General features: G+C 48.6%; 1 protein-coding gene across 1 annotated transcript in view; it reads right to left on the bottom strand.

The window, feature by feature from the left end:
* Positions 1-1,226: 1,226 nt before the first annotated feature.
* The window catches only part of AHNAK2 (AHNAK nucleoprotein 2), a 78,150-nt gene continuing 67,195 nt past the window's right edge, over positions 1,227-12,181 (bottom strand). Inside the window, exon 8 of the mRNA XM_074542259.1 lies at positions 1,227-12,150. Within this exon, the coding sequence (XP_074398360.1) occupies positions 2,212-12,150 (9,939 nt within the window). The 3' untranslated portion in view covers positions 1,227-2,211. The remainder of the gene's footprint in view (positions 12,151-12,181) is intronic.

Below are 12,181 nucleotides of genomic sequence, written 5' to 3'. Positions count from 1 at the left end.
CTGTGGCTGCCCCATCTCTGGCAGTGTTCAAGGCCAGGCTGGACTGGGATCTGAGCAAGCTGGGCCAGTAGAAGGCATCCCTGCCCATGGCAGGGGGTTAGATGGATGATCTTTAAGGTTCCTTCTGTCCCCTTAACATTCTGTGATTCTGTGATAAGAAGAAGAGAAGAAATGAAGAACATCTTAATCTACAGATGGTTAGACAGCCAAGTGCACTTCACTTACAACCCGTTTCCTAAGTGTTTTGCTGTGTCTGCCTTCCTGTACTAAGAAGAACATGGAGAAATGAGAGAAAACTACTATAATGAAGCATGTCTGCACTTGTCATCCTCTCCTCACGAGAGAGGATCTTGTGAGTGAAGTGGTGATTGCAGCCATCTTGGCCAAAGAGGCCACAGAGAAATTGAGTTTAAAATCTCTGTTGACAGGAGGAAAAGGGACAGCAAAACTTCAGCTCTGGACAGGAGGAGAGCTGACTTCAGGTTGCTCAGGAAACTAGTGAGTAAAGTGTCCTGGGAAAATGTTTTTGTATTTGAGGGGATTGTCCTGCTCTGCTCTGCACTGGGGCAGCCTTGCCTGGAGTTCTGTGAGCAGTTTTGGGTGCCACAACAAAAATAAAGGCATTAGAGAGTGTCCAAAGGAGGCCACAGAGATGATGAAAGGTCTGGAGGGGAAGCTGTATGAGGAGTGGCTGAAGTCACTTGGTTTGTCCAGCCTGGAGGAGACTGAGGGGAGAGCTCAGTGTGACCTTCAAATCCTCATGAGGGGCAGCAGAGGGGCAGGTGCCAACCTCTTAATTCTCATGGCCAGTGAAGGGACCTGGGGAAATGGCTGGAGCTGAGTCATGAGGGACTTAGGATGGATGTTAGGAAAAGGTTTTTCACCCAAAGGGTGTTTGAGCACTGGGACAGACTCCTCAGGGCAGCAGACACAGCTCCAAGCCTGACAGAGTTCAAGCAGCCTTTGTACAATGCTCTCACACACATGGAGGGAGTCTTGGGGTGTCCTGTGCAGGGCCAGGAGTGGGATTCAAGGATCCTGACAGGTTCCTTCTGACTCAACATACTCTATGATTCAACTTTGAATGAAAAGTCTCCATTACCCTTTTTTACTTTACTTTACATTACTCCATTAAGGAACTGTGCTGTCATTAAGTACATGAAGTACCTGCAAACTTTTACAAATTTAAGCTGGGATTTTCCAAATGAGAAATGTCAGTAACTCACGCTACTCAAGTTATTATTCATATAGTGAGTTTATTGTGAATTAAGAATACAGTCAGTGTTTTAATGGTACATGTGAAGGCTGTCACATACACACCCCGGTTTTCAAAGTGCATTTGAGAGAAGCGTTAATATAAACAAAGGAGCAAATAATTATATACACCTCCTTTCCCAGAAAATCTCTGAGGCAATTCCACCTCAGTGTGGTGGATCTTTCTAAGCATTTAACTATCCCATAAGTATATACATTAAAATTTATTTATCCACATTTGAATAATATTCTTTGTAAGCATGTTTTATTCTGGTATCTTACAAACATGATTTAGTTACACATTTTTTGGTCTTGAAATTATTCTGTTGGTTTTTGCTGTTCTTTTTTTTAAATTATTGTAAGGCTAAATATGACCTGCCGCAAGAATAAAAAAATGAAAAGAGAGGAAGAGGCAAAGCATTAGTCTCTCTACACTAATATTTAATTTTTATTTTATATTTTAAAATGTTTGTGGAATATACATACTATCTTAGCTGAAATAAAGAAAAAAATATTTTAATGAAAAAGCAAAAGTAGATTAGAAAGTTCCAAAATCTAAACAGGTAAGTATAGTTCTCATAATACTAGTTTAGAGCCCATTCTGGAAATAATCAGTAATCTAAATATGACTGGTGTGTTTTGAGAAGCCTCTTTAACAAGTCTTTTGGTATCGTTGAGCCTTTCAATGATTTACTTTCATGGTTCTGGTATCTACTTTGACTTTGTTCAACCTATGGGCCCATCTGCACCTGTCATAATTGTTGCCCTTGGGGTAGATATGAAGAAATCGTTATTTTTATTAGTGTACAATCTAGTACATCCATGTACTTGAAAATTTGTTCAAGTGTTTACATGAATACCAACCTTGGCTTTTAATTTTCAGTAAGTAGAAAATTAGGAAAACATTCTCTTCTGTGGATGATTTTGCTTTCATTGAGGATTGAGAAAATACAACCTTCATTTGGCTGTATCTCCAACAATATTAGATTTACTATCTTTTTCTTCCTCCAACAAGATTAGTTCAGTTCTTGCTGAAGATGTCACAATAGATGAGGCGCCATCAATTTCAGCTTTTTCACCTTCTCCTATTTCCTTAGGTGATAAGCTTTCTTGTGCATCAAAAAACACATCTGGCTTATCTGTTGGGCTATCTTCATCTGAGAGTGTCCCCTCTTTATGACCCACCTCTTCTTTGTCAACAGACTTAGCCTTTTTGGAAGGAGATGTGAAACCAAGCTTGGGAAATCTAAACCATCCAGCTTTTTCAGCCTGCTTAGAGGAATCATCTGATGTGTCAGCGGGTTTCACATCTTCTGGAACTGATTTTTTTATTTCTGCTTTTGCATCTATGCTTGTTTCATCCCCAGAAGATGAAAAGCCAATACTTGGAAGCCAAAATTTAAATCTTCCAGGAGATCTTTTACTATCAGTCTTTTCTTTCTCATTGGTTATGTCTTTTTCTTCACCTTCCACTGCTTCAACTACATCTTCTTCTTCAGAGAGAGGAGCTTCAGTTATTCCCTCTGGTGATTTACCAGGAAAACTCTCATCAAGTTTACTGGAACCTTTTACTTCAGCAGCAGATGTTTTTAACTTTGACAGACTTACTTTTCCTCTAGATTCTTCAGACCCACGGTGTGGTTTGTCAGATAGTTTAAGCTCAGCACTGCCATTTCCCTGTGCTGCTACTCCAAAGCTTTCACCAGCACCTGTCGGTTTTCTCACTGATGCATCTCCTGTTGGAGATGGCTGCTGGACTTGCACGTCTAAATCACTGTGAGATTCAGGCAACTTGGCCTTGAGCAATGAGAATCCCAAAGTAGCAGTTTTGACCTCTGATGACAGAATCTCTGACTCTTTCACTATTTCAGTAGTGTAAATCTCACACCGCTCAATAGCAACATGTTCAGGTTCTACTTTTTCACTTACTTCTTGGCCCTCTATGTAAGACCAATGAATGTCTTGCCCTGTACTTGAAAGGGAGGACTCTATGGTAGCTGTCATTTGGGCTGTTTTAATGTCAGGTTCAGTCAGTGTCATAATTTTGCTTTTTGCTTTTTGAATACCCCCCTCTACAGCTTCTGCTGTTTCTTCAGGGATAGCAGAGCTTGCTTGCAGTTGCACTATTTCAATGTCAGTACTAGATCCCTTTGGATCTGTTACTACTTTTGACAGTAAAACATCAGCCTCAATTGGGGGAGTTCTGAAAGTGAATCTTGGTATTTTTAGTTTGGGAATTCTTACACTTACTTCTGGAACACCTTGTGTTTGGTCCACTGTTTCCCCTGTTACTCTGGCAGACGTTTCTATACAATCTAGACCTGGACTTTTCAGGCCAATTGATCCTTCTATTTTTTGTAACTGCATTTCTGCTGTGCCTCTTTCACTTTTAGGTGCTGAATCAGCTTCTGACTTTGGCAAATTGGTATCATCTTCAAACCCCTTGATTTCAGAATGCAACATTCCAAACCTTGGAATCTTAAACTTGTATGCTTTAATTGTACTTGTTTCTGCTCTGTCTTCTACTTGCACTTCCACTCCTGCAGACACATCCTTTTCAACACTCTTCACTCGAAATTTCATTTCAGGATCTACTCCAGTAATTTTTACATCCGTCTTCAATGTTGGAACTTCCACCTTTAGATCTTCCATCTTAGCAGTAACATAAGTACCATCTTCTGAGCCTTTTCCTCTAGACCATTCACACGTAGTCCTTTTTAATTGACTTTCTTCACTGTCTTTTCCTGTGATTTTCACCTCCCCCTTTATATTTCCTTTTTTAATTGCTGCCTCTTTGTTTTGAATATCTAGCTCTTCCTTTGGAAGATTAACATCTATTTTCTTCTGTATTGCATCCAGAGTCATTTCAGCTGATGATGGCTTGCATCCTACCCCTGATGTCTCTAACTTCATGGAACTTTCTACCTTTGGGACACTTATATCCTGTGATTTGCCTTTATGCTCTGGAGACGTCAGAGTACACCTAGGAAACCTATGTGTTGAACTCTTGTCTTTGTCAGTTTCTGAAGTGCTTGGGTATGATTTAGACAATTCTGCTGCAGACACTGTGATTTCTGAAGTATGTTCTTCAGCACTGCGCTTAACTACGTCTGCGTAAGTTTCAGGTTTTGGAATACTCACTGTACTGTCTGTTCTTTCTGTGGATAATGAAATATCTCCTTCAATCTTTGGCAAGCTAATATTAGAACTCTTCACAGAATCTTCTAATTTTTGAATCCCTTCTTTTCCAATAGTAATTTCAGCAACTGCGTGTGGTAATGAGAAGGTATTTTCAGGAGCACTTTTTTCAGTTTGTACTTTAGCAGAAGGAGTAGTTGCCTGAGCTTTTTCCATACTTCCTTCAATATCGGCATCACTTTTCTTTTCCTTTAAGGATGACCTGCCAAATCCAGGTATTCTGAATTTGGGCATTTTAAACCATCCTTGATGTTCTTCAGTCTGAACTTCTTCAGCTTTTATTTCATGTTCTTTTAATTTCATTTCCTTCTCCTCAAGACTCCCACTAACCCCTTCTGTCTTTGTTTTGGTGCTTATGTCTGCCTTTGCATCTTCAATGCCACCTGTCAGAGCTTGGGGTGTTTTTATCTTACCATCAACTACTCCAGAATCTGACATGACAGATATAAGTTCTGATGCTGGAACTCCCACAGCAATGTCAGCAATTTCGTTTGTTCTTAGTTGGGGTAGCTCAGCTTCTATTTTTGGAGAGCTGATCTCTGTCTCTGGGACTTTCCCTTTTGTTCGGGAGATTCCAAACTTTGCCTTCTGGAATTTGGGCATTTTAATCTTCCCTTCAGGACCTTCCAGTTTCACTTTTCTTCCATCCACAACTGATGAGCTTTCTGTTAATACATCAGCGCTCTTCAAATCACCTGAAGCTTCTTCTTTGGGGAGCTTAGTACCTGTTTTTTGAATGTTACATTCATTGCTAGAACTTATTTTTAAGTCAACCTGTTGAAAACTGCCCTCTGAGGGAGTCAAAGAAGCATCAATCTTTGCTGAGCTGACTGTTATTTCAGTTTTAGAGGCCTCAGTTTCTACTCTGGAAAACTCCAGAGTGTGGACCGTAGTGCCAGCAAGTTTTATGTTGATTTGTGCCCCTTCATCAGTCCCTTCAGGATGACATTTTTCTATATCAGGTATCTTAATAGAATCATCACCCTCTATTTCTCTTTTAGGAAGAGTAGCATCAGCTTCAACTTTTTGAGATTTTGGAACCTTGATCTTGGAGAGTGAAATTTTAGGCATGACAAATTGAGGCTTTTTAACTGAACTTTTTTGTTCAACTTTTCCTGCAGATATTTCCAGATCAATGTCTGGCCCACTACCTTGATCATAAGTTGCAGATTCTTTCACTTCTGTGTCTATTCTGCTTGACATGACAGCAAGCTTTTGGTCTTCCAAATTTGCTTCAGAATCAGATTTAACACTTGCTTCCTTCTTTGGTGACCAACTGAAGGATGGAAGTTTGAATTTGGGCATTTTGAAATGTCCTTCTTTCTCTTCTCCATCTCTATCTAGCTTTATTTCCCCCTTGATCTTTACTCCTGCATCTGAATCCTGAATATCACTCTCTGTTTTTAGAATAGGAATGTCAGCCGATGGGAGGTGAACATCAGCCTCTGATGTCTTACTGTCAGTTTTGGTAATTTTGGCTTCAGGACTGTAAGTCCTTGTTTCTGTGCCACATTCTACCTTCAAGTCTGGTGCTTCAACAGCAATGTCAGATATTTCTACTGTTGCTTTTAGTTGGGGAACCTTGACTTCTGATTTGGATTGGCCAACATCCTTTTCTGACCCTTTCCCTTTAGAAAGTGTAATTCCTACCTTTGGCATTTGGAATTTAGACATTTTTGTTTTCCCTTCAGAACCTTCAGATTTTATCTCTACATCACCCACAGCAATTTCACTTGATGTTCTTTCAACATTTATGTCAGGACTTTTCACCTCAAGTGAACCTTCATGCACCATCTTAATATCTGAGGTGGGGAGGCTGGCACTAGCAGCCGCTGATTTCAGTGTCAGATCATCTCCTTCACAGGTAGGAACTTTGACCTCACCTGTAGGAATGCTAATATCCATCTCTATTGCAGGAGTTTTGGCTTCTGGTTTGGAAAATTCTGAAGTTGGGACTGTAACTTCAGGCACTTTTATGCCCAGTTCTGTAACTTCTCCACTACTTCCTTTTTCAGATTTCTGAACAGAAACACCTTCTTTTTCTGGTTTGGGTCCAGAAACATCAGTTTCCACTACAGGCAGAGAGACCTGTACTTTCGGACCCTTAATTTTAGGGAATGAGATCTTTGGCATGGTAAATTGGGACTTCTTTGTTTTGGCCTTTTCACCATCTTTTTCTGTTGTATCAAATTCTTCATGAAGGTATTGATTCTCAGGAGTAGGAAAAGCTAATTCAGATTCCATGTCTCCAGATAAGGTAGACAAAGTGGGTCCTTCCAGATGTTCCTCAACATGAGAAGGAGCAATAGCTTCTTTCTTTGGGGACCACCTAAATGAAGGCAGTTTGAATTTTGATGATTTAAATTTGTTTTCTTTCTCCTCAGTGCTCTTTTCTCCTGTAACTACTTCCTGTTCTGCCTTGCCCTCTAACTCTGGGCCATGGATTTCTGCTTCTAAGTTTGGCAAGGTAACCTCCATGGGTGAGAGATTTGGATCCACTGTTGGTGCATCCAGAACAACTTCAAGTGAAGGCTTATGCAACTTTACACCAAGATGGGCATCAGATATTTGAGCTGGTTTTTCAATATCAGGACCAGTCATATCAGACGTTGTCCTTCCCTTGGAAATTTCAGTTTCCACGTTGGTACCAATGTAACTTTCAGATGCTTTTTCCTTAGATCGAATTCTGAATTTTGGTTTTCGGAATTTAGGAATTTTAACTGTGACCTCTGTGTCAACCAAAGATATTTCAGCAGAAGTGGTATTGCCCTCTAGCTTTAAACCTCCTTGCTCCTCAGAACCATCTTCATTTAAAATTTCAAAATCTGAAAGATTTTCATCAGCAAGAGGTGCTATTTTTGATTGCGATTCTGTTAAATTAATTTGGTATTTAGTAAGAGTAATATCCCCCTTTTGTAATGAGGACTCCAGATCAATTTTAGATGAAGTCACTTCAGATTTAGAGAAACCAATGCTGGGAACTCTGAATTTAGCACTTTTAGATGCACTCACCCCTTTAACATCAGAAACATGTTTAGGGTCAACATTCTCAGAAGGAACAGAAGACGCGTCCTCAGTTGAAGGATACCAAAGAGTTTCAGAAACAGAAACATCATATCCAGATTGGCTTTGTGCATGAGGTTTGAAACTTTTAGAAAGAGAAATTTTAGGCATTTTAAAGAGAGAAGTTTTAGATTTACCAGCTTCCTCCTCTTTATAAGAAGAAGAATCTAGGGCAACATCAAAGCTTGGTGCTTGGATCACAGAATCAGAAAATGTTACATCCACTTCGGCGGTTCCGGAAGGCACCGTCACCTGAGGCTCCGGGACGCTGACGTCCACCTCGGCGGCCACGGTGCCCTTGGCCTCTCTGCTGCTGGACCAGCCAAAGGAAGGCATGCCGAACTTGGGCATCTTGAACTTGCCGTCCTTGGTCTTGGTGGTGACCTCCTTCTCTGGGACTTTGGCTTCTCCTTCAAGACTAAGGCTGGCCTCGGGCGCCTGCAGGTTGACGCTGGCTTGTGGAAGACTGACATCGACGGAGGGCAGAGTGACGTCCACCTTGGGAGCTTTGATGTCAGCTTTGGGCATCTTGAGGGAGGGCTTCTCCAGCTTCACGCCAGTGCCCTCGGCTGAGGCCGTCACGGTGGCGGACGGCAGCTCAACCTCAGCGCTGGGCAGGCTGACCTCGGCTGTGGGCACCTCGGCCTTGGGGGAGGAGACTGTGAATTTGGGCTTGTCAAATTTGGGCATCTTGAGCTTGCCTTTCAGGCCCGTGCCTTCCAGCTCCAGCTTGCCCTCGGCGGAGGGAGCTTGGACATCTACGTCGGGCGCCTGGAGCTCGAGGGAGCCTTCAACGGAGGGCAGCTTGACATCGGGGGCCGTGACGGTGATGTCGGTGGCCTTGAGCTCTGCCTGCGGGAGGCTGACGTCTGCCTCCAGTTTGGGAGACTTGATGGTGGGCTTGGAGAAGACCACGCTGGGCACCTTGACTTTGGGCATGTGTATTTTCATGCCGCCGCCCTCCGCTTTGCCAGCGGCCACCTCCAGGCTGGCTTCGGCCTCGGGGCCCTGCAGGGCGACTTCGCCCTCCAGGCCTTTGGGCAGCGAGACCTCGGCCTTGGGCAGGCTGACCTGTGCCTGGGGACCTTTGACTTTGGGCAGCTTGACGCTGGGCATCTTGACGTCGGGCATCTTGAATCGGCCTTTCTCACCCTCTGCTGCTACCGTGCCCGTCTCCACGGTCACCTCCACACCGGGCGCTTGGATATCGGCCGCGGGCAGGGTCACCTCCACTTCGGCGGTTCCGGAAGGCACCGTCACCTGAGGCTCCGGGACGCTGACGTCCACCTCGGCGGCCACGGTGCCCTTGGCCTCTCTGCTGCTGGACCAGCCAAAGGAAGGCATGCCGAACTTGGGCATCTTGAACTTGCCGTCCTTGGTCTTGGTGGTGACCTCCTTCTCTGGGACTTTGGCTTCTCCTTCAAGACTAAGGCTGGCCTCGGGCGCCTGCAGGTCGACGCTGGCTTGTGGAAGAGTGACATCGACGGAGGGCAGAGTGACGTCCACCTTGGGAGCTTTGATGTCAGCTTTGGGCATCTTGAGGGAGGGCTTCTCCAGCTTCACGCCAGTGCCCTCGGCTGAGGCCGTCACGGTGGCGGACGGCAGCTCAACCTCAGCGCTGGGCAGGCTGACCTCGGCTGTGGGCACCTCGGCCTTGGGGGAGGAGACTGTGAATTTGGGCTTGTCAAATTTGGGCATCTTGAGCTTGCCTTTCAGGCCCGTGCCTTCCAGCTCCAGCTTGCCCTCGGCGGAGGGAGCTTGGACATCTACGTTGGGCGCCTGGAGCTCGAGGGAGCCTTCAACGGAGGGCAGCTTGACATCGGGGGCCGTGACGGTGATGTCGGTGGCCTTGAGCTCTGCCTGCGGGAGGCTGACGTCTGCCTCCAGTTTGGGAGACTTGATGGTGGGCTTGGAGAAGACCACGCTGGGCACCTTGACTTTGGGCATGTGTATTTTCATGCCGCCGCCCTCCGCTTTGCCAGCGGCCACCTCCAGGCTGGCTTCGGCCTCGGGGCCCTGCAGGGCGACTTCGCCCTCCAGGCCTTTGGGCAGCGAGACCTCGGCCTTGGGCAGGCTGACCTGTGCCTGGGGACCTTTGACTTTGGGCAGCTTGACGCTGGGCATCTTGACGTCGGGCATCTTGAATCGGCCTTTCTCACCCTCTGCTGCTACCGTGCCCGTCTCCACGGTCACCTCCACACCGGGCGCTTGGATATCGGCCGCGGGCAGGGTCACCTCCACTTCGGCGGTTCCGGAAGGCACCGTCACCTGAGGCTCCGGGACGCTGACGTCCACCTCGGCGGCCACGGTGCCCTTGGCCTCTCTGCTGCTGGACCAGCCAAAGGAAGGCATGCCGAACTTGGGCATCTTGAACTTGCCGTCCTTGGTCTTGGTGGTGACCTCCTTCTCTGGGACTTTGGCTTCTCCTTCAAGACTAAGGCTGGCCTCGGGCGCCTGCAGGTCGACGCTGGCTTGTGGAAGAGTGACATCGACGGAGGGCAGAGTGACGTCCACCTTGGGAGCTTTGATGTCAGCTTTGGGCATCTTGAGGGAGGGCTTCTCCAGCTTCACGCCAGTGCCCTCGGCTGAGGCCGTCACGGTGGCGGACGGCAGCTCAACCTCAGCGCTGGGCAGGCTGACCTCGGCTGTGGGCACCTCGGCCTTGGGGGAGGAGACTGTGAATTTGGGCTTGTCAAATTTGGGCATCTTGAGCTTGCCTTTCAGGCCCGTGCCTTCCAGCTCCAGCTTGCCCTCGGCGGAGGGAGCTTTGACATCTCCGTCGGGCGCCTGGAGCTCGAGGGAGCCTTCAACGGAGGGCAGCTTGACATCGGGGGCCGTGACGGTGATGTCGGTGGCCTTGAGCTCTGCCTGCGGGAGGCTGACGTCTGCCTCCAGTTTGGGAGACTTGATGGTGGGCTTGGAGAAGACCACGCTGGGCACCTTGACTTTGGGCATGTGTATTTTCATGCCGCCGCCCTCCGCTTTGCCAGCGGCCACCTCCAGGCTGGCTTCGGCCTCGGGGCCCTGCAGGGCGACTTCGCCCTCCAGGCCTTTGGGCAGCGAGACCTCGGCCTTGGGCAGGCTGACCTGTGCCTGGGGACCTTTGACTTTGGGCAGCTTGACGCTGGGCATCTTGACGTCGGGCATCTTGAATCGGCCTTTCTCACCCTCTGCTGCTACCGTGCCCGTCTCCACGGTCACCTCCACACCGGGCGCTTGGATATCGGCCGCGGGCAGGGTCACCTCCACTTCGGCGGTTCCGGAAGGCACCGTCACCTGAGGCTCCGGGACGCTGACGTCCACCTCGGCGGCCACGGTGCCCTTGGCCTCTCTGCTGCTGGACCAGCCAAAGGAAGGCATGCCGAACTTGGGCATCTTGAACTTGCCGTCCTTGGTCTTGGTGGTGACCTCCTTCTCTGGGACTTTGGCTTCTCCTTCAAGACTAAGGCTGGCCTCGGGCGCCTGCAGGTCGACGCTGGCTTGTGGAAGAGTGACATCGACGGAGGGCAGAGTGACGTCCACCTTGGGAGCTTTGATGTCAGCTTTGGGCATCTTGAGGGAGGGCTTCTCCAGCTTCACGCCAGTGCCCTCGGCTGAGGCCGTCACGGTGGCGGACGGCAGCTCAACCTCAGCGCTGGGCAGGCTGACCTCGGCTGTGGGCACCTCGGCCTTGGGGGAGGAGACTGTGAATTTGGGCTTGTCAAATTTGGGCATCTTGAGCTTGCCTTTCAGGCCCGTGCCTTCCAACTCCAGCTTGCCCTCGGCGGAGGGAGCTTGGACATCTACGTCGGGCGCCTGGAGCTCGAGGGAGCCTTCAACGGAGGGCAGCTTGACATCGGGGGCCGTGACGGTGATGTCGGTGGCCTTGAGCTCTGCCTGCGGGAGGCTGACGTCTGCCTCCAGTTTGGGAGACTTGATGGTGGGCTTGGAGAAGACCACGCTGGGCACCTTGACTTTGGGCATGTGTATTTTCATGCCGCCGCCCTCCGCTTTGCCAGCGGCCACCTCCAGGCTGGCTTCGGCCTCGGGGCCCTGCAGGGCGACTTCGCCCTCCAGGCCTTTGGGCAGCGAGACCTCGGCCTTGGGCAGGCTGACCTGTGCCTGGGGACCTTTGACTTTGGGCAGCTTGACGCTGGGCATCTTGACGTCGGGCATCTTGAATCGGCCTTTCTCACCCTCTGCTGCTACCGTGCCCGTCTCCACGGTCACCTCCACACCGGGCGCTTGGATATCGGCCGCGGGCAGGGTCACCTCCACTTCGGCGGTTCCGGAAGGCACCGTCACCTGAGGCTCCGGGACGCTGACGTCCACCTCGGCGGCCACGGTGCCCTTGGCCTCTCTGCTGCTGGACCAGCCAAAGGAAGGCATGCCGAACTTGGGCATCTTGAACTTGCCGTCCTTGGTCTTGGTGGTGACCTCCTTCTCTGGGACTTTGGCTTCTCCTTCAAGACTAAGGCTGGCCTCGGGCGCCTGCAGGTCGACGCTGGCTTGTGGAAGAGTGACATCGACGGAGGGCAGAGTGACGTCCACCTTGGGAGCTTTGATGTCAGCTTTGGGCATCTTGAGGGAGGGCTTCTCCAGCTTCACGCCAGTGCCCTCGGCTGAGGCCGTCACGGTGGCGGACGGCAGCTCCAGCTCAACTTCAGCGCTGGGCAGGCTGACCTTG

This window comes from Zonotrichia albicollis, chromosome 6, assembly GCF_047830755.1.
Source record: "Zonotrichia albicollis isolate bZonAlb1 chromosome 6, bZonAlb1.hap1, whole genome shotgun sequence".
Classification (NCBI taxonomy): Eukaryota; Metazoa; Chordata; class Aves; order Passeriformes; family Passerellidae; genus Zonotrichia; species Zonotrichia albicollis.
This window is presented reverse-complemented; position numbering and strand designations above follow the sequence as displayed.